The 23,316-nt window shown below is 38.7% G+C and overlaps 1 protein-coding gene across 1 annotated transcript; it reads right to left on the bottom strand.

Annotated features, from left to right (window-relative positions):
* Positions 1-2,305: 2,305 nt before the first annotated feature.
* On the bottom strand, positions 2,306-15,537 carry LOC113683370 (uncharacterized). The gene is made up of 14 exons (XM_089186591.1): positions 15,409-15,537; positions 12,269-12,296; positions 11,921-12,116; positions 11,124-11,395; positions 10,249-10,419; positions 9,565-9,956; positions 8,240-8,996; positions 7,640-7,972; positions 7,124-7,273; positions 6,323-6,658; positions 5,487-5,953; positions 4,705-5,004; positions 4,245-4,402; positions 2,306-3,016 (listed from the first exon to the last, which is right to left on the bottom strand). Exons 2-14 carry the CDS (start codon positions 12,278-12,280, stop codon positions 2,856-2,858), a joined length of 3,705 nt encoding a protein of 1,234 aa, XP_089042717.1. The 5' UTR covers positions 12,281-12,296; positions 15,409-15,537; the 3' UTR covers positions 2,306-2,855.
* Positions 15,538-23,316: the final 7,779 nt, after the last annotated feature.

Genomic DNA, 23,316 nt, shown 5'->3' on the forward strand with positions numbered 1-23,316 from the left:
TCTGTCAAAAGCGCTAAAATATTTGGTGCTAAAGAAGCTAAGCTGAAAAATTGTACGTCGACTCCCCATTAGATATTGAAGTAGCCGTATCTCAGGCTTTTGCATTCAGCGTTTCTGACAATTTACACAAAGTTAATATGTTTTTTTCAATAGTCCATGTAATGTTGCTTAATCCCCTTTTTGCGATTTTGAATGAATGAAATACCACCCCTTCCCCTTGTGAATCACAAATAGACTCAAAAGCTTTCAGGGCACATCAGATAGGGGATCAAACACGAATCTAACACAAACAGGAACCGCTGAAGTACGCCATTCTCTGTATGAAAGACAAGACGCGATTAATGTTCTACATCCGTCACTTCGCATTCTCTATTGTGAAAAAAAAAGAATAAAGTGCCGGAAAGCAGTCTCAGCAAAGACGGCACGTACGTGAATTTAAGGCACTGTTCCTGTTTTGAATAACAGTGTGCGATGAAGCATTTCTGTTGACAACTTAAACCCTGTAGGCGCATAGCCGCTAGATATCGTAAGGATAGCCTTGGCTTCATTAGATGCACAGTAAATGATTTTTCAGCCTCCACAGTATTGTTGTTTCACTCATAACGACAGTGGAAGCTGTCACTGGCGTAAATTGATATTAGACCAAACTACAATACTGATTAAAGTAAAAGCGTACGGGCCCTTCTCTTTTATGACTGAAAAAACCTAAAGAAGCCTTCCATGTGAACGTGTCACACAAAAAATATTCGAAATTCGAATTCTCGGATGAATGATCTCACGATTTTTAACCTGTAATGGATACTTAGAAGATCGTTGTAAACAAGCGACTCTATAAACAAAGAAAGGCATTCATAACAAGCCAAAGCTGTGCCATCTTTCATTCTTGCTAAACAAAATGATTCGAATATCGCGATTACTGCACTCTTCGTTATCGCTCACGGTTATCAAGTTTTTTTCTGTTTTTTATCAACAATAATGAAATTCAATCGCGTTTCGGGAAAATAAGGAAAACACAGGTAATATCATCTTAAAACTCGAGTGCTCAATAAAACTCTCCCCTTTTTACTTCAAGCGATACCCTTCAAAACAAAATACTTGTATTAATAAACGATTTCTTTATACAGATTCAAATGAATATAGACCCTTCTAAGCTAGAACATAGAACAAAAGACACCTATCGTGATGATTCTGTTTGACAAGCGGAGATGAAGGAAGTCAAACACCAAGTAATAAAAAAGAGAACGTGTTGTTATTTTACATAGAGCTTCGAATGGCGTGATAAAGGATGACGAGGAAGAAAATCACCGTAAATTTGACATGCGCCGAAAGAGTGACATTTTGAACGCGGGAAAGAAAATAATTTTCCATAAAATGTTATTGAGTCTCTTTCACTTCACTCTCCAGTCTATTTCTCTTTCAAGAGTGTAAAATGTTGAATGTAATATTTCATTATTCACCCACTTCGCCTCGAAAAATTCTTGACAAACTGGAACGTAAAGTGTATGCATATGTCATGAGATCTTGAAATTACGTTTCTTTTGGCATCAATATTCTGATTTCTAAAATAGATTAGTATAAAAAAAGGATCTTTCGTTACAACATTAGCTCTTATTTTTCCGTGAATTTTCGTTTTCAAGATTAAATCGTCTACTTGGATATCCATTTTGACCATTTTTTAAGTACAGTACTCGCATGAGTGGGCGATGCGAAAAATTTGCATATGTACATGAAATCTGGATGGGGAATAAAACATTCCTTCCAAATAACTTCCTCCGAGTGCCAAAGATGAGCAACGAACCAAACAAGCAGAAACAATTGCAGCGAAATTATTATTTTACCATTTGTTCACCCAAGTGCTTTTCAAATCAAATTGGTTGCAATCTCTTTCAGAACTCGACATATAAATATTATCAGCAATAAACTTTCAGTTATACCCTATTTGTTACTGACAACCATGTAAAAACTGATCCTTACATTTAAATAGAACAACAAGCAAAGCGAGTAGTTCTGCAGAATATGTGGCGGCACCTGGTACTAACTGAAGATCGGCAAATTCCGAGTATTTAGGCAACTAAATACAATCTTCGGGAAAACGGGGACTTCCTGGGCTGGGAGAACTTTCCGTGACGTGTGCAATCTATTGCAGCATGGTCAATTCCATGGAGACAATTGCAATGCAAAAAAGTGCTTTACTTTGCAGTTTGAACGTGCGTGCACGAACTAGGATTAGGTAGCTCTTTTCAACTAGTTTCCTGGCTATTTTATCCAGGTCCCTTAAGATTAGAATTAATCATAACCATTGCAATTTTCACAAATGTGATTGATGCATTAGCTGCTTTATTTCTCACTAATCATTCTGTGAAGTTGTAATCGGACAGTTGGCTGTAATCGGACACCTGTAGTCGGACAGTTGGCTGTAATCGGACACCTGTAGTCGGACGGTTGAAGCTGCCAAGCATACTAAGTTGACTAAGCTAAATCTACCAATGACAGAATTCATCACAATATCCATAACAACAAGCACTTATCCTAAAAAAAAGATGGGGAATTTCCAAAATTTTTTACTTAGATATTGTCTCTACTGGAGGTATTTGACCTAAATCTGTCTGTAATCATAATCGTGATTGACAAATTGGACTCTACTTGCGCCTATTACCATCATTAATTGCGCTGGTGCACAAGCTTACCGCTGCCTAAAAAAAGCCACTTCAATCTAGTCTGACCTTTTTACTAGTCAAGTCTTGGATACTTCGAAAAATAAACCTGATAAACATAGAGTCACCACAATCGTACAACAGAAAGGCTTTGAAGACCGATATGCCACAACACGGCTATAGATCAAGAGATCTAGTACTTTATGTAGAATGGTAATACATTCTCCGCTCCTGATGTTTCTGATGAGCGGTGAAGAAAGTAGTGAAAAACTCGCTCCAGCCCCCTGTACGAACGCGGATGAGATCATACTGCTCTGGATTGTTTTGGGCGTTGGCGAATGTTTCAGGATTGGCACAGGTCACTATGAAGAGAAACAACAAGTTGTTAGAGTTTTTATCGTATTAAATGCTCTCTGCTTGCACCAGGCGCTGGGGATAAATTTTTTTTAAGTTTTCCTCTACCACACGAAGTCACCCATCCGTCAATGCCTATTACTTCCTCGACCATCACTTGTAAGATGCTGTTGTCTATTTTTTCAACTTGCGGGAATCCCCCTTAGGATTAATTTCTGCTATACAGTGCCCCCTAGATGAACATCTGTGTGCTTTCAGTGGAAGTTGACTTGTTATTGTTGGGCTAGTTAGTGCAATTGTAGTTTGTTTGTACGACTGAAAACAGTTGTGGCTTTGTTAGTTGTGATTTTCCGTACTTCAGGCAGAGGGTTCCCTTTGGCTTTGAATAGAGTCCCCTCTGTTCTGATATTGGTATTCACTCTGATCGACCATCACTGGCAACTCAATTGAAAAGTTTTTTTCTTTGAGAAAAAAAAATAGATCGACGTTTTTAATAGTACTGACTTATTTAGTTATTCAACATATGGACACTCGATTCAGTAAATGGTTTAAACCCGAGGGTAACATATACTAGTGTAATTTGATCGTCCGGGTGAGTCTGGTCCTGAGAAGGACTGTTGTCGGTAGTGGTGACTGACATTTCGACAACATGAGCGGAAGTCATCATCACAGACAAGTGAATAGTTGTTGTCTGTCGAATTTTCTAAGTCAGATATGTATGATGTGATTGCTGAACAACACCGACTTACGAACCACACTTTTGACTGGGACTCTGTCCAATGCCTAACCTACAGCACCAACTACTTTCAACGACCGACTCTGGAAAGCTGGTTCACTAACTTAGAACAGACTTCCTTCAACAGGTTTCAACCACTACTGGCACCATACAAACGACTCACTCACGACATAAACATCACAAAAGAACCGAACAGAACGAGTTAACTTTACCAACAGATCGAGACGGACCAATCACGACCGACTTACACCACTTGAGTCTTACAGCTAATAACATCACGGCAAAACTGACCAACCAGTTATACCGGAACTAGAACATTCGACTGACAACAGTTATTCACCTGACTCTGATGCTGACTTCCGCTCAGGTTGTCGAAATGTCAGTCATCACTACTGACAACAGTCCTTCTTAGGACTACACTCACCCGTGCGATCAAACTACTCTATTACATATGTAGACTGGGAGAGCGAGTTTTATTCCTAATGTTTAGCATGAATCACCTGTCAAAATGTTTCCTCCAATACCCTTTAGGTCGGCATAATTCCTTAAGAAATCAACCAGGTCACTCTCTTTAAAGTCTTCCATAATCTTCAAATCGATTTCTGCGCCGTTTGCGAAGCCAACGTTTATAGAGTGCATATCCCAGCTTTTCAGTGATCTAAATAAAAATAAAGCGAAAACCATGTACGTAAAGGAACGAAAGACAGGAAACGAACAAGATCTTCTCCAACAAAATGTTTCAGTCGCACGACCCATACAGGTGCTATCTTACGGCGATTAAAAGTTCCTGTACCAAAAGTTTGGTACAGGAACTTTGACGCAGAACTGGATCATGTGGAGAAACATGCCGCGTTTTGGAAAAGAATGACACTTAAGATGGCTTAGGATGTTTAGTGCATGTGTAAAAGGATTGGCCACGAAACACTTTTTTTTTACTGAATACCTCTTATTATGACCTACTTGTAGATACCAAAGCTCTTTGGTACTGGAGGCTTATCCAGAGGCGTGGGAGCAGCACTGAGATCGGAGGCTATGGGTGAGCCTGATCGCCGGCCATCAGCAGAAGCCCCACATCCTGCTCCCCAGCCAACGTATCCTTCAAATGTCCCTGATCCTGTGGGCAGCAGTACATCCCATGGTGCCCCAGGCACCGAGTACTTTTTTTTTAGGCTGTCAATCAACTCGACTAGGGGTTGATGAGCTTCCGGACTGGGGCGGGACACTTTATTCACAACTGTTGAGACTTGTTCTGCTAACCAGCTACAAAATGAGAGGATTTTCTCAGAAAACGATAGTTTTAAGATGAGAGGCAACCTGTTCAATCCTAAAACAGCACTGATACACGATGTGTTCCTTTTGCCAAACAAAAAAATATATTCTGACACAATTTATAGTTCATTTCTTAAAGAGTTCGCTCTAACTCGGAGGGAGATTGGTTCAATTTCCTTCTCGTGACATTCTCATAAATAAACGACATCCTCATAAATAAACATTGAGTGACACATTGACCATGACCAGTTGGTGGCAAAAAGACAACGACGGCATGATGGTTACTAATCAGTGAAGACGAAAAAAAATAAGGAAATAGTTTGTTTGTTTATCTCAGATCATAATGCGCGACGACTAAACGCTCCTTAGGCGATTTTGGACGAACTTGCCTTATAAAATTGTAAAGTATAAACCAACTATAAAGTTAAGAAAGAATATCAAAATGTTCTTAAGGACTTCCAAATTCAAATTACCTCGTGATTTCTTGGATGTCTTCGTTTTCCGCACCAGCACTGGTTCCAAATTTGGGAAAGTTAATCGCTGTCTCGCGTACTGCCTTGTACGTGTCCGACAGCCGCTGACCTCGGGTTTTTCCAGCAATCTCGTCATGGAAGGGCTCTTGCATGTTGTATCCCCAGTCACACTTGAGGCACCGAACTAACTCAGCCAAGGAAATTAGAGCCGAGTCGTGATCAAAGCAAAGCTTTTTGATGGCGTACAGAGCGTCAACAGTGTTGGAAAAAGAGATGAATTGGACGCCAATAAGCGTGTGATTAGCACCACCGTTGTAAATGTCCCGCTGTGTTTCAAGGCAACCTCGGATGAGGGGAGAGAGCAGAGGACTGGGAGAGTACTGCACAATGTTGTCATAGTTGAGAAGCAGAAGGAAAAGGCTGTACCCTGTTCGCACATTAAGGTGCGTGGCAAAGATCTCTTTGACCTGAAAAATAATCAATAAACATTTAAATAAGGTAAAGAAATGAAAAAATATGTCGTCCACTAAACATTTCTCCAGCACAAGTATCTTTGCAAAATGCTTGCTAATACGCGTTGGAGAGATCTCTATCGATTCCTTTATTGACCCAGGGGAGCAGAGAGCGGAGGGCAGCCCCTTTTCAAAAAGACATTTTGTTGGATGTTAGATTGATGACCATTGAACACGAGAAACTCTGCTCAGCTCTCAACCTTGGCTTTCATTCTGGAACAGAGCGTGTTTTACAGCGAAAGTAACGCAAGGGATGAAAGCACTCCGGACCCCTTCCCCCTTAAAGAACATTAACGTACAGGAGAATATAAAGAAAGACCTTACCTTATCAAAGCTGTTAATCTCTTCCGCATGTTCTGTTGGCAGAGACTGTGGTACACCCTCCAGATACTTTGGCCCAGCGAGCAAGTACGTTGAGCCATGGTTGATTGTCATTTCAAGCACTTGTAACAATGGCACATAAGCCAGGGAGAAGTCTGTCTCTCCTGGAAATATTGGCTCGTAGCAACCGTCACAACAGTAATTCCGTGCGCTTTTCAGGCTCACTGGCACGTCTGTAGCGTCTCCAGCTTCTTGAAGGCCCTGAATTAGGTGTTCATCATGGGACAAAATTGGATGAGCCCCGCCACTTAGTATTGCTTTGGCGGCCTCCTCAAGAACCTGTTTCCATTGAAAAAAAATCGTAAAATCGTACAGCTAAGGCATTTTTCTTCATTGAGAACTATAGGCAATTTAAAGGAGCGCACGTATCATCCTTAGGGACTAAAGTTGTATAGTTCCAGTTGGACACAAGGGCAATATAATATACAATCAACATAAGATAGTTTATACTTTACCTCATTAGAAGTACGTTGATTGAGTACAAATAAGGATCCGTTCAACTAGAAGATGTTAATCCTAACGTAAGCCATGCGGCCGCTCGTCCATATTCCAGCAAATGCAGCATTAATTTATTCCACTTGATTATTTGAGGTCCGTGTTAATCTTTTTCTCCCGGTTCCGTTTCAATATTCTTACATCATTGTTGGTTGTCGGCTCTAACAATGGGTTTCTTTCCCCTTATATAAGTACATATACACATGCACAGACAGAACAATAGATAGATAGATAATTCGCTCTTCGTACCTTCTGCGGCATATTTTTATGCACTCGAAGGGACAAACACGGGGCATTAAGTGGAAGCCTGCGCGAGGCTTTCAGACACATGATTGTCACGTCATTGCAACCACATTCTGGTTCTGCTGCGTCATTCGCCTTGTAACCGCCTACAGTGATCTAAAAACAAGACCTACAACCATCAGTAAACGGATTTTAGACAAATTTCTGTTACCTACAGCTCTATAGCCTGTAATTCAAGGGAGAAAAGGGAATTTGGTGAATTCATCACATCTACTTCGCTTGGAAATGGAATGTAGGTTAGGAGGTTAAAGTAAGCCATTATGTTGGTAATTAAGAGGAAGTAGGTAGATAGGTTGATATAGAAAATACTACAAAATTTCAAGAGAGAATGGCAGAACGGCGATCATTTATGCCACTAAAAGGTTAGAAAGATCAGTAGAGTCTTCATATCATAACACAAAAATGGCAAATTTAACCTTGACGTCAAATAACTGTACTGAAATACTAGAATCCTCAGCGCACCTGCTGAACCCACTGGTTGATGGTGTCACCGTTTGCGAACATCCCTGTGGAAGCGTACGGTACTGCTGTCATACCCCAAGTCCCCAAATCATTCAACAGACGAGAGTTGATATGAACATGCTCACAGAGTTTGACAAACAGGCAGTCAATGATTTCCTGGGCGTCTTTAGCAGATGTACCCGGTAGGAACGGCAATAAGATTTGATCCAGACGTCCGATAGCTGTTGGTTCGCCAGTGAGGTGCAAACAGCAGTGATATGAGTATAACAGTTGAACAGCTTCAACGAACGTCTCTGGACGGTCGGTTGAAATCTTCTTCATTCTTGTCTCTATCTGTTAAAGAAAGATTACTCCTTTTGCTTTAATATATTTCGCAAAATAATCCATGGTGATTTTGTAAACGAACATTTCTCTCAAGCAAAGTTTATGGCCCTTCCTCCTTATGTTGGTTACTATCCACTGAAAACTCTCAAAAGATACTGGTGCTATAGAAGTTTTGGTAAAGCAGCCAATTCTTGCCACGCGGATCGATGACTTTTATGTCTTAAAAGGCTTAATAGGCTCTTGACCCCGATATTTCAAAAACTCTTCGAGTCTTACCTGTTTTAAGTTTTGTTTCTGAGCCTCAGATATCGCGAAGCCACTGTTGTCAGCACAGTAACCAGCCAAAATTCCAAAGTTCCTTATGTACTTCTGTATTCCTTCCAAAGCCAGGATGCAGGCAGTTATGAAGTCTTGCTTCTCCGCAGTTTCTCCTTTGTCGGTGGTTTTCAATTCTTCTATTATCTTTCCCAGGCCATTCTGTACCAGCCTCTCGTAATCAGGAACCACATGCCCCATTCCGGCTGCCTCACTCAGACCCTTGTAGAAGGCTGGAATTACTTCGTATTCATGGAGATAGGGCATCACAGCCTTGCCAAGACCTAGGGAGAAGCATTTGGGCATCCTGCCCACTATGATCTCGTCTGGATGAAGGTTAAAGAAGTCGGCTTTACGACCGAAGAATGGCTGCTTTGAATCACGCAGCTTTTGTACTTTGTTTGTGGTAAACAGGCGTCCTAGTGACACCTTTGTAGCCCATCCTTTCCGTATCATGACAGACGCTTCTTTCACCTTGCTCAATTTTGTAGGCTTTAACATCGTGAAGAGGTGCGGAATTTTAGGCATCTCCCGTCGTTTGTGCCATTCGTCGTTCCATTGCTGAAAGCCGTAGTCTAACAGGCCAAGGACTCGGTTACTTGGAGGGTCTCCGGGGTGGTATCCGCCAGTTGTCATACGGTAGAGGTATTCCTTCTGATTGTAAAACAGGTACTCGTTTGATGGACTTCGTATGTTCCAAAAATCTAATATTTCAAACCTGGAGTGCAAGAGTACATTCCGTGAAACTAAAATAATCCATTATTCCTTTGTAAACTGACAACTCCTATTTTTCTAGTGTTCTTTTGCTCTTTTTTACATCTCGTTCTCATTCTTTCTCATTAGCAGTGTGGTTTGTAATGTGTGGCTGAGATGGAATCTTGCATGAGCTCTCTGACCATCAGAAGTTGGGAATGTAACTTTGGAGACTACCACACTCGTTACTGAGCGGTAGTGCCAAAACTAATAAAGCTATAATTTTCTGCACTAAAAAAAATATTACAAATTATTCTTGGTATGAAAAAATTTTGAACCTAATGTATACGTCTAGGTGCTCACATTTTCTGCATAGTAATCAATAACAGTAAAAATATTTCCAATTGCGCGTTCAAAATTATCGATGCAGCCACGGCACTGGCCTTTGGGATCGCTGGGAAAATAGAATAAACTCATTTCAAAACTCTCTTTCTTCACCCCCCTCCCCTCCCCTCCCACCTTAAGATAGTCCGTAAAAGATATCGTTGTATCAGTTTTCTAAAACCTGAAATATAAGTGGACACCTGTCTTACCTTCGTTCCTTGATAGTGGATAACTTCAACTCTTCTGCACTCGGCACATAATAGAAGGTTCCTTGTACTGGGCGGACCGCGCTGATCAAGCTATCAACGGTTACGTCACCAAGTTTAGAATGCTTGTCATTACCAGCGATGTTTGCCAGAATGGTCTTGAAAACCTCAGTATTGTTGCACCAGTGCATGTACATCAACCCTTCTTCTTGGCTTGGTTGGTCTGCTCGACCGTAAGGCATTGAAACCCGGAAAACGCGCTTATGCCTCAAAAGACCATTCACTGGTGGAACGTCGAGTTCTATATGCGCGCGTGAGATGTGAGCACGTTTGTCCGTGTGGGGAATGATTGTGTCTGTGCCAGTTTTCCTCCCGATCATGTCCCCTCTTTGAATCTGTCACATTGTAAAAATTTATATCATTGATGAGTCAAGATCTAAGATACCAAGGCTAAAACTATAAATTTTGATAGCATTTAAAGTTATCGCCTAGTGTTCGTTTCTCCGGCGTTTCAAAAAGAATCTACTTATCGTTTCAAAAGAAAACCTTTTTTTCATATGAACTGATTCCAGGGTTAGTTTTGTTTTTAATGGTAACAACTTAAAATGAAAAGGCTCGAAAAGGTGAATATTTCTACTTATTAGAAGACAATCGAGGATCGAAAGCAAGAGAATTTCATGTTATTACCTTGTCCATATTTCCAAGGACCGTCCAGTTGAACTCAAACTTCTGTGCCAGAAGGTAGCATGATCCAGGGTATCCTGACAACGCTCCTTCATTCTTGACAATGTAATTCTTGATGCTCTCTGCGTCACAGGGATTTGCTACTCCATCAATAAAGGAATTTTGAATGATCCGCTGAGGAAACAATAAAATACAGCAACAGGTCACAGGGGCATGGTAGATGCATTTGTTAATCACTAAAAATAGAGATCTAACTTTCATACAAAGAATATTTTTTAAGGCGTTTTTCTCTTTCGACTCAAGCTAAGATATACTTTAATCTCCGAAGCAGCCGTTGGTGGAGAAGGGGGAAGGGAGGGAGGAAGACAGGATAAGAGCAGGGTTCATAACAAAGGAGTTGGATCGGAAAAGACAATAATCTTTCAATTCCTAGCAAGTCACATGACATTATAGTTCATACCTTCAAAATGAAAAGTTTTTATCCAAATATTTCAATGACACTGAAATGAATAGGTCTAGATATCACTCTATTCCCCTTCAGAAAGCAGAGGAAGAGAGGTACAAAGTAAATGAAATGGGGTACACTTAAAGAAAGAGGAATCTTACACGGTAATTACATTTGTATGGTACATTTAAATTCAAACGAGAACTCCAGAAAAAAATGGCTGTTGTTCCGCTTTTATGAACAACGCCATCCGCGCAAAAACAAATATATGATCTTGTTAGCAGTTCTAGCCCATAAATGGATTAGTGCAAAAAATTCGTTTCCATTTTCGGTTAGTGCCTTAAGCAAGAGTTGAATTACCTTCCTCCTTTACCCTTTTAACAAGATGATGTGTCTCTTTTTTTTCAGAAAAACAGAGTCAACAAATTCTTACCTTACTCGGGGGCTTAGAGTGGGTCACATCCAACTTGTCGCAAAAAGGTTTCATATTATTCTCAACACGCTGAAGAATTTTCTCCACTTCCCCGACAGAGTTTGATTTAAGTAAAAAGAACACATCTCCTCCGGTGTCCAGGAATTTTTGCGAGTCACGGACGAGCTTCTTACCCGGGGGACGGTTATCAAGATTCGCCAGTTTGGGGTCATCTTTATACCATTTACTCCACTGGTCTGGGTCAAATGCCACATTTGCCCTGGTAAATGACTCTGAAAATTGCAATGACAAACCAGGGTGGATATACAGTTTTGTCTCAGATTTACGAACTGCTCGAAATAACTCTCCGTGACTATATGGTTTTGTCGAAGTCCGAAGTACGCATTTTAAACAGCAACGAACACCGAGAGAGGAATATTACCCTTGGAAGGACGGGCAAAAAAATTTAACTCGATATTGCCCAATTTCATCCCTCACAGCAGTTAAGTTTGCCGTTCCTAAAGGCTTGTAATTCGTAAGAAAAAATGCTGAGGTATTGAGCGATGCTAGTTTTTGAGTCAGTCATATTTTTAAAAGTCTGTCTGACAACTTAGGAAAGAGTGCAACACGAGCAGGGTCGGAAGTAATTCACAGTGCAGTAGACCTTTCAATGAGTCACATCAAGAGGCCAGAAGTCACGTGTGCTACTTCCTTATATAACATCTTCCACATGTTTAATCTATTTTTCATTTTTCATTGTTTGGATAAGCGCTGCATAATTTATTGAAAATGACCTCCTTATAGTTTAACTTTCTAACCGTTTCCTTTAGCTTTCTCCAATTCTAGAGCGTAGTTGACGACGTCACGTACAGCATCCAAAATGTTGTCCCGAACAGTGAGGTCATTTACAGGAAGATCTTCCTTGTAGAAGGCAGTGACGAAGACTCCGTACTTTGGTTTGCTGATGAACAAGCCACGCTGCGCCTTGTGGAGGAGTTTGTCCTCAAAAAGAGCCTGGACCAGAAAAAGAACACTGGTATTGACGAGTTTGAACAAAAATTTCACATACCATCAATAAAGTGTAACTCTCCTTTCGGGAATGTTCCATTCAGTTGCTACTTCTAAACAAATTGATGGAAAAGGGGATATCGATGAAAGGATCTCACCTGCAAACTCATTTTGATAACTTTTTTCCTGCAGAGGAAAAGTAAATCGATTACTTAGTTCATGATATAACTGAGATATCAAGCGTACTCCCATTGGACATACTTAAATCAGAAAATAAAAACAAGGATTTTATGTTTTCGATTCGCACTTATATTTGAGATATTATTAATACTCTTACATCGGCATCTAAACCCCAAAGTCCTGAGGGGAGGAACAAGGGAAAAGTCCTCCCTTGAGTAAATGGTCTTGTGATTAAATTGTATGACGTTTGTATCATTGGGAAACCTGAATTCAGTGGCAGAAAATCGTTATCAGAAAGGTCTTTGGACGCACTTATCTTCCTTCATTATTGCCTTCTCTCTTTCTTTTTTATTTTTTTCCATGGTTGTGTTTCTAAGAAATCTTTTCTCACACGTCTGTTACCACGAATTATTTCACATCATACAGGTTTTTCTGGGCTTTATGGTCGGAAATATCATCCCAAATTTTCAGCGGTCATCGCATGAAATCACAGAGGGGTCATCATTTTATGGGAAACGTTGGTTCAAATTACCTTTGTAGTATTCTGGGCAGGCTCCATAAGGTTTTTGATCGTGCGAGATCTGGACGAGAACATTGCACGAGGTTTAAAAATTTTGATTGGCAAATATAACGGGCTAAATGCGATCGCACGATTATCATTTAAAAAAGGTGTATTAAAACGTTACAAAATTATACAGTTTTTATGTAACGGACCCCAAGGTTTCCAAAAACTATACCCATAATATCCACAGGCCTTCTACGCCTGACTGGAAAGAGGTTAACAGAGAAAAAATTAATTATTAAAAAGTTATTTACGCGCAGTTGCCTGTATAATTATTGAGTCCGTTGTTGTTGAATTTTTTGACAATGGCTTCTTTTTCTAGGGAAGCTCTACATTCATGCACGTATCTTCGCTTAAACTAGTAGCCAATATGGTTTTCAGTTTTTTAATTTTTGCTGTAAAGTTCCATTGATGATTTAAGATAATATACGTTTTTTGGGCTATTTGGCCTAAGTTGTTATGACAAGTTTAAAGCGCATATCAACTTGAATACCACCGCAGAGGTGTTGAATTATCTTAAACTATTATTGGTTGAATTAGCTCCATTGGAGTGTCATCTCCCTGCTTGACGTAAAACCAATCAATCGAGCAAATATTTTCAAGAGTGCTATTAGCAACTGCTCCTTTGTACGTGATCATATTTGCATGTTCTGACCCATTACTCGCAGAACCAAGCGTGGTGAAAAGCACATACATTCTACCAGACATTTAAGCTGAGTTGAAAGCGATGAAATGCTCTCAAAAAAAAATTGTTCTTAAAGAAATTTTTCTCACATTTACTAGACTGCAAATTTTTTTCAATACCATATGAAACCATAGCCAAGAGGTACGAGAGATCGCAATGAAATTAACTTCAACAACGAACTTTCTTCTGCGCGAGTGAAAGGCGAGTGTGCATTCGGTTTGCTGAAGAGTCGATGGAGAATACTACAGAAACAATTAAATGGTAGTATTGAGTCTGCAATTAAAAATGCTATAGCCTGTGCAGTTATCCACAACCTTTGCATCTGATGGGAACAACTGGGAGGGAACGAACAATGATGATGACGACCCTTGTCCCAATGCTGGGCACAATGTTATCAGGGATGGAGATAACATGAGAGAAATTCTAAAATACTGCATCCGTAAAAAAAAATAGTATAACTCTAAGCAATTCTGGCCATTGCGTAAAAAATCAGTTCATAAGATTATATTACAGTCATTCACTAAATTAATTCATAATCAAATATAATCAACAAGCACATTTAAATTGAAACAGTAAATATCGACTATGTACTTCATCTTCTTCTGGTACTTGCTTGTGGTCTGGTATAGTAAATTTGGCGGTGTCACCGAAAAGAGCGGGGAACTGCGACGGATTGTAATGGTTGTAAAATCCACGTCTGTCCATGGTAAAGAAAGAGCGCGAGCTGAGGCAATATCGCGTGTTCGATTAATTTTATCACAACTCTTCTTTTAGATTTTTATTCATTGACGAGCATTCACAGTTACCGCTGTGATTTCTATTGTTCAGCTCGAGTTTTCTGAGTTCTGCCTGCCCAGCCTAAGCACTACGGCGTGCTTAATGTTCTTGCCAATTTTTAAGGTTTTTGCCAACCGGAAAAGTTGGGGTCCTACCAGGTAATGTCCCCTGATGACAGATTTTAGGCCGCAAAGTTAACCGATTCTCGCAAAAATTTACCATGTACGACCCAATTGCCAATGGCAATTGACGACTCATTTCGCGGTTGTATTACATTATTAATTTCCTGTTTTTCTGAGAATGTCACACAATGGAAAAATTGCTAGTCTCCTATAGTATTCCAACGCTTTGATATTATAAAACGGTGCCATCAAATGATTCTATTAAATAATTCCATCCTATGGAAATTAGTATAAAGAGTTGGCGTTTGTGCAAGATCACTTTTTCAAAGTGATCTGATACCGCCGACTGTTATACTACTGGTTCTATTGGAGTGTTATCTTCTCGCTTGACGTAATGCCAATCACTAGGGCAAATCTTTTCGAGAGTCCTGTCAGAAACTGCTCCTCTGTACGTGATCTTATTTGCATTTTCTAATCCATTACTCGCAGAACCAAGCGTTGTGAAAGCAAGTACATTCTACCAGCTGAGTTGAAAGCGATGAAATGTTCGCAATGGGCTTCTGTTTGGCAAAAATCGTTTTCTGCGGCACGTAAAAAACTTGCTCTATGTGCAATGTTTAACGCACTGTACTCTCCAACTCTGCAGACCTTCGCTCCAGTCAAATTGAGCCAAACATGTTTGCAGATTGCAGTCGGGTGTGGCTCTTACACTAATTGCGAGCAAGCCGTAAATGTGTTCGAAATGTTCACTGAATAATTTTCAAGCTAAACCTTGCAACCAAAACTCCTTGTCAACTCAAAAAGGAATATTAGCATCCAGTAATCATACTGAAGCAAACTCGGTAGAAGGGTGTGGACACAACGAAATCGAGTTTAAAACAAAAATCGAATCTTAAAAGAAGTTGAGCTATAATCTCGATCGATCAAAAAAAAGGCTAGATAAAATTTAAGCGTGAAAATGTGGATTCTTACCTAATTTTGTGACTGTCCGAGCGACCTGAAAGGAATCCGTGTACGCGCCGCCTAGGAACAATCGACACTCCTGCTAAATATGAATGCTTTATTACGTCATGTTTACGACCAACATCAGGTGATGGTACCACTCTTCTGATAAGGAAGGAGAATTGGCATTTTGACGTAAAGAAAATAACTATATTTTTTTGATACACAACTATAATCTCTCAGCTGACCTTAAAAAAATAATAATTACTAATGAATTACTGTAATTTTACTTCATTAATACCCCGGGGGTGTCTATGTTAAAGTAAAGTACGGCAAAATAAGGAGCAAGGGTGGAGGGATGATAGAATCATCGGACTGGAACCAATTTGTCCCTTTCAGTTTTGGGTCTGCCATTTGATTTTCAACATCGGAAGAACTTATGTAATTACTACTAAAATTTTTGAGATGCATGGGGCTGGAAATTTTTTTGAAGGTGATTATTTCGATAGCCTGTAAAATAGTTTAATAACCAGCAATCATTTATCAGCTGACCTTGAAAACCAATATCGATTATATCGGTTAGTTGTTGTACTGATTACTTTATAGCCCACGGGGAGGTGTAATAATTATGATAACAGGACAGAGTAGAGTCCACCTCGGTCTGTAATTGTACAAGTGATTTCATATTCAAATTCGGACGACCGCGAGACCGATTTTCGAGTCCAATTTGGTGTCCAATTTAGTTAACCACGAGTAGAATTTCAGACAGAATTGGACGACACGAAGTCCTGTTACCAGTTAATCAAAACTATGACAAAATTTGAGAAAGTAATAGACATTGGTTATACGTTTTCATAAAAAAAAAACAACGGCGACAACAGCGTATTGTCTACTTGCAGACGCGATATCCTAATTAATTGTGATATCTTTTATAATACTAACATAGCAACAGATGTCTTCTGCGTCAGTTGACAGAGGACACAACACTTTTAAGCTTGAAAGATATGTTTCGAAAGTTCTTCCCCCATCTCCAGTTTAAATCGATGCAAAGTTCAAAGTTGAATTTATAATGCTACATAAGAAGGATGTCAGAAGTATAGTTGTTGGCAGTACCAGATCACTTCGAAGAAGAGGTCTTGTACAACGCCAACTCACTATACTACTTTCTATATGATGAAATCTTTTTATATATTTTTCTATGCAGTAGGAGACAAGCGCTATGATCTCACATCATTTTTCCATTGCGTGACATTCTCAGAAAACAGGGAAGACAATGACGTAATACAACATGGCGCTTTACTGCGGAAATGCGTCATCAGATTGCTATTGTTCTCCGGTCATGTGAAAGTCTCGTGAGATCAGATGATCTTTACAAATACATATTCAAAGCTGTTTTTTAAAGAAAGATTACCAGTAACGTTTGTCAGTAAAGTTTATCGGTAAAGTTTGTCAGTAAAGTTCGTCATTGAAGTTTGTCAGTGATGTTTACTTTCGGATTTTGTGATGTCCATAAGCGTAAGATGTTATACCATCTTCATGAATGTATCGCTCATCATCAAAGCAGCTGAGTGACACTTTATTTAGTTCATAGCTTCCGAGTTGATGATTGTAGTTTCTGATAGTTTTCATTTTATGATGCATTTGTTTGTTATTAAATGATACGTTTTTGTATTCTTTATGCTTGACGTCTTTCTTTATGACAATCTTTTAATTCCTTTAGCCGTTCTGTTCCTTTTTTCACGACCTTTCATATAAGAGTACATTTTTAATCTTAGACCGACAATTCAAATATTTGTACACCAGGAGCCTCGTCTTTAAATTTTCCAATCACTTTCTTGCTTGATTTTATCAAAATATGGAGATTTTTCTGGCTAATCGCTTCTATCAAATTTGTCTACATTATTCCGAAAGTCTCTATCCACATCTTTGGTTTCGATTTCATATGTTAGGCTGTCTCTGTCGGTGAAAAGTAATCTTTCTTTGTTGTTATGCTTCGTTTTAATACAATTATGATGGAAATCATAGTAATTGATTCTTTGATCTTATGTACAGTTACTAGATACTGTTTAAATATTTTTGATGATCCAAAAGTTTGCTTCGAGACATATTTTGAAATATTTGTTTCATCAGTTACAAGTTTTAAATCTACTCCTTTGGAAATTTTCTCCATAGTTCTCCTCTCTTCAGCAAGTGGGTAGTCATTATACATCTCATGCAACTCATTAGGATATTCAAGATCAACTTCCAATATTAGAATTTTATCACTGTCTTTTACCTAATTTGCTGAGTTGATTTTTTCAATTTCTTTTTCTGTCATCCATTTAAATTTACCAGTTGGAGGATACTGACTCAAAGTCCAACCATACAGATTATTAGCATCAAGATACATAATATACTTTGAGGGCGTTTTCTCATAATTTTTCATGTATTTATTATTTTCTGTTTAATGTCTGTTGGCTGTATATGAAATACCACCCTGCATTCCTTTTTCGATGAATTGAAACATATCAATATCTGTCATCAGCTTTAGTTTGATGTTGGTAATTTTCAACATAACATCCCAACTCAAACCAGGACTTGTAAATAGTGATCAGCATCGAGTTTATAGAATTTCAGACAATTCTTTCTGAAATTTTTTTAATCAATTCGGGAAGGAGAAGAATGTCTGACTTCAAATGTGAATTTTGATAATCTCCCATTATTTTGAGATTAAATGTGTTCCAAATAATTTAATTTGCATGTTTATACTGATCGTCAGATATGTGATCATTATTCAGAAAGCTGTAAAATCCCCTTGTTTGGTAATTTTTTAATTTTATTATTTTTTTCATTAAATTTATTAGAACTGCTCATATAATCATATGGAAAAACTCCTTTTTTGTTTCTTCATCAGGCAGATTGCCTGCCAGTTTATCAAGACTAGAGCTCATAAATTGGAAACTTTAAAGAAACACAAAATGCTACCCTAACATGAAAGCGATATATTTTCCATGTTTTTTGGTATTACATTTATTTCCTTCTCTTTTTCTTCACCTTTTTTGCTTTTTTATGTATACTTTTTAGCCATTTCACCAATCTCTTACATAATGAAGTGACTGTCATATCATTGTAGATTATGGAAGATAGTGGGTACCTTGATTTTTTATGCCTTTAATCTAAAATGTTGGCATAACAATGTTGATGAGCTGATCATCTTTATCTTCCAGTTATGTGACAATGACCTCTCACTTTAATATCTTTGTCAAAACATTTTTAATCACAAATATGACATTCATCAGCTTTCTTAAATTTTTCTTCGCCTTAGTCATTTCTAAGGGTTTATTAAAATTTTTCTTCATTGGTTTTTTTACATAATTCAGCTGCAATTAGCATATTTACCATGAAATTGTGAACTGCATTTTCTCCTCTATATACTGAACTGGTTTGCTTTATTTATCATAGGAGCAGACAATTGCAACCTTATACCCATATCTACAGTCTTTATGATTCTGATATCATTCTTCTTTTTAAATTCTATCTTTCAACAACAGTCTCTTTTTCCTTCATTTTCTCTTTAGTATATTGTCGTGTCATGTTTGTCCAATAACTCTTTGAGATGTTTATTACAGAACTCCTTACCTTTGTCAACCCATAGATATTAGTCTGTTTCTTTTGTTTCACGCAATAGAGTTAACCATATAATATCTCTTTATATTTTAAAAATAATTTATGATGAGTCTGTGATTTACTTTAGGATCTATTAGATTAAAATTCACATTATGAATGGTGTCAAGAGGGGACACTCCTTTCTGTCCTTCATTCAGATAATATAAACACCAATATCCACGAAGAACAGTTTCTTTCTTAGATCTTATCTGATAAACAGATCAACTGCTTTCCAGCTGTATTCAAATACTTTCTCACTTCTTGTGGCATTGTCAGACCAAATAAATCAAAATATTCACAAATATTTTCTGTATTTCTGTAACAGACCCAATGTGTACCTATACCAATTTGAGTATCAAGATTGATACTCCCACATTCTTTTTTGGCAATCTTTGCGGGTACATTTTCTCTGCTATATACCCCTCTGAAAATCTTTATCCCAGATTTTTGATTCAAGCTAAATCAAAATTAAACAATGGTTTACCAAAGAATCTCAGAGAATTGATCCCAGAATCGGAATGCTTTTGAATGGTAATTTTTGCCCGCTAGTATTCCTTTCCCTTTTTTGCTTTTTTGTTTGTTGTTCTTTTTATTTACTTTTTTAACCCCATACTAATCGGATTATCATTCCAACTGCCAAGAAATGGGGGTGGTTGCCAAAGTTCAGGTCTCAGAATATTTAAACCACCATCTTTTTTATCAATGCTTGATTTTGATTGTTTTGGCAGATACACAGGAAGAGATCTCCTTGATATGTGTTGAGGATCAACCTGCAAGCCTTCCCTGTTAAAACATTGAACAAATAATAATAATAATAATAATAATAAAGACTTTATTTTACGAGGGTAACACATAATAGCATAGCTAATAAACTTGTGGCCCTCAGAATCCACCCAACCCAACCCAGGGAAGGACATCCATCACACAGTAATCTCGTGCGTGGGAAATTAACGTCTCCTACCCCAAACCCTGCAGGAGACGGGACCTCCGGCTTAACGTCTTATCCGAGAAGACGAAGCAAGGTGAGTGAAGCGACTTGCTTAAGGCCACAACGTAGTGCCCCATCCAGGACTCGAACCCGGGCCGTCCGACCCAGAGTCCAGCGCTCTGACCACTGGGCCACTCACGCCACAAAAGAGGAATACCAACACTTGCAAGAAGAGTTCCAAGGAAACCACCCTATTGTTTTCTTGTGGGTCCGATTCTCACTTGACCTCCATTTTTCAAGGCCATTTGGTGATCTGATTTTTGTTTTGGTGTTAGAAAATCTCGGTATTGTGTCACTATACCCAGACCATTGTGAGGTATTATATACTACCAGTTTTAACACCATTACCAATCAGCTTATTTACCCCGAGACTACTCAAACCACTCAGAGCTCCAGTAACAGGGGTCCGATGGCTTTTTTGTCCAGTGGCATTAACATTGGAGTCAATCTCATCAGCGAAGACCACAAGCTTCCACCTTGTTGAACAACTTTCTTTCTTTGAGTGCTACATATAGATGAATATCCCCAATTATGACATTGATGACGACAAAGAAAACAATTTTAAAAAGGTATATTTATGTATGCCACAGGATACATTCAGAATGCTTATTATTTCCCCTCCTGGTGAAGGCAAGACAAATTTATTGTACCACATGGTAATGGTACCAATGCTGTTTTCATAACAAGGTTTCTTTATGTTAAAAATATTGAACATACAAGTGCAAACATATGATTGATAATTTGAGAGGTGTGAGCCAACAAGTTTGTTATGATGTTATGATAATGGTGATATCATTCCGTTTGATGAAGTGGACAAGGATACACAAAAAATATTCATATTCAATGATTCCTTCCGTAAAAAAACGCGGAAACCACTGGTTGTTTACTTTATCAGAGGCAGACATAAATACTGCTCTATTATTATTTGTCTCAGAGCTTTCATAAAGCACCAAAAGACATTCCCTTGAGTTGCAGTCATTATGCTGTTTATAACCTCTCAAGTGGCTATGAAAGAAACGTGGTATCAAGAGAGTTGAGTGTAACAAAAATTCAATATGAAAAAGCAACTGAAAACCTTTTTCATTTGTATATGTTGACAAACCCATGAAAAAAATCGTGATTTTGTTTATTTTACGGAAATATCTAAACAAATTATATGGTGGGAATCTTCGATGAAAATGCAAAATCTCATGTTGATAAAATTTGGAGAGGTCAAGAGGGACCTCCAACAGAAAAAAATTAGCAGTCATACCGTGTTGTCAGACTGTTTCGACGTCCAAGACTACGATTTTGGAGAGAGATTATCGCTTTTTCGCCGCTTTTTTTATCAGAAATAGATTTGGATATTGTTGATACATAGGCAGTGTAAGTTTTTGTTTTAACACCCATGAAATAAGTAGTAAAGTCCAACGATTAACTTTTGTCCATGCGCAAGGGTTATTGTGAAATTGACATCGTGTGGTACCGAAGTTTAAAGATATGAGCTATAAATCGCCAACAAATAACTCAATAAAGCCTTTTCAGTTTTTTTACTCGTTTAATTCTACTTCTAGCTTTCTCTTGGCTTAATAATACGGAGAGAACACTACAACAGCTACCTCGAGGCAGCAGGAGGTGTACTTGACGGGCATTAACTATCAGCATGAAGTGATTTAACACCTATGTTGCTTCTTTGTTGTGATCAATGAGAGCAAACCAGCGTTGAAAATCGGCTCACAAATTAACCCTTTCTTCTGCGGAGATGAGTGGGTACAGATAGACCGCTTAAGGAGCGATACACAACTAAATACATGTCCTCAGTTTCTGCCGGAGCTCTCGAGATCTTGCTTTTCCTGATAAGATCCTCCAACGAGTTCGAGAAGAAAAGTGACAGCTTACAAACCTTTGGTTTTTTTCTCAAATAAACTATTACTTGACCACGGGATTTCCTATTGTTCTTCATCGCTTATTTCATCCTTCCAGCGAGCAACAGCTCGGTAAAAACAATATCCATCTCCGCTGACGACGACTTTTCTACTTTAAGGAGGTATATTTTCAGACGTCGTAATTTTTTTTTTTATGTAACACGTTAACAAATATGAAAACAGGCTGTACATACATAAATACATCTGGAAAGACTTAAATATGTTATCTCCTCGTAAATTCGGTTCTACAGCTAAGAGAGGGGCGAGGATGGTGTACAATAAACAAAATCTGAACAGAGAAGAGACGAAGCTACTGATTTTAAATGCACGATACCGTTCACCTCCAGTAACAGAAACATTGGAGACCTTTTCGATAAGCACATGCTACTATATAAAAATGTCACGAGCATCTGTGGGGTCTGCTTCTTCTACCTTAGAAACATCGCCAAGATAAGAGAATGTTTATCACCGAAAAGTTGATTTACACACTCATTATACCTAAGCTAAACAATGCCAATATTTTATTGTATGGACTAACCAAGTTTCTGATAGATCGCCTACAAAATGTCCAGAATACTACGACCCGCGTTCTTACTCGTACCAAGAAGTACGAACGCATCAAACCTGTTTTAAAGCAGCTACACTGGCTTCCAGTTATTAATTACAAGATACTACTACCAACCTACAAAACGGTCAACGCCCAGGCTCCAAGAAGAACGCAAGGAGTAGGAAACCTAGAAATGGATAACTCGCTATAATGGCTTAATGACAAAGTAAGCAGTAAAACAACAAGCGATGCACTGTGCAAGTAAGGTGAGATGTTTTTCATTGAGAATTTGACTGTATTTTTACTTCCTAAGAGCGGTCGTAAATATTCCCGGACAAACTCTCATATTTTCGCTACTGATCTTGAGTGCAGGACACCGTCCACCCCAGTAATGTAGTGCATTGATGTGTTTGGAAAACGGATCGAGCCATCCCCTTCTGCGAGAAACATTGGAGCCATTTTCGATATGCACATGATACTAGATAAACACGTCAACCGTAACATTAAAGCCTGCTTCTTCCACCTTGGAAACATCAGCAAGATAAGAGAACGTTTATCTATAGCAGACACCGAAAAGTTAGTTCACGCAGTTATTACATCTAAGCTGGACAATGCCAATTCGTTATTGTATGGAATGTCCAAATTTCTGATCGATCGCCTACAAAATGTCCAGAATGCTGCTTCCCGGGTTTTACTCGTACCAAGAAGTACGAACGCATCAAACCTGTTTTAAAGCAGCTACATTGGCCTCCAGTTAACCGGCGAATTAATCACAGGATATTATTACTAGCCCACAAAGACCAGGCCCCTCGCTACATTGCTGAACTGCTCAAGCCCTGTGTACCCACCGGGAA

This window comes from Pocillopora damicornis, chromosome 11 (genome assembly GCF_964200805.1).
Source record: "Pocillopora damicornis chromosome 11, jaPocDami1.2, whole genome shotgun sequence".
Lineage (NCBI taxonomy): Eukaryota > Metazoa > Cnidaria > Anthozoa > Scleractinia > Pocilloporidae > Pocillopora > Pocillopora damicornis.

Excerpts from the sequence above, each read along its gene's own strand:
- LOC113683370 (XM_089186591.1), bottom strand. Across the intron at positions 7,274-7,639 it reads TCAACCAGTGGGTTCAGCAG|ATCACTGTAGGCGGTTACAA; the intron begins GTGCGCTGAGGA and ends TCTTGTTTTTAG. Across the intron at positions 3,017-4,244 it reads TGGAGGAAACATTTTGACAG|TGACCTGTGCCAATCCTGAA; the intron begins GTGATTCATGCT and ends TTCTCTTCATAG.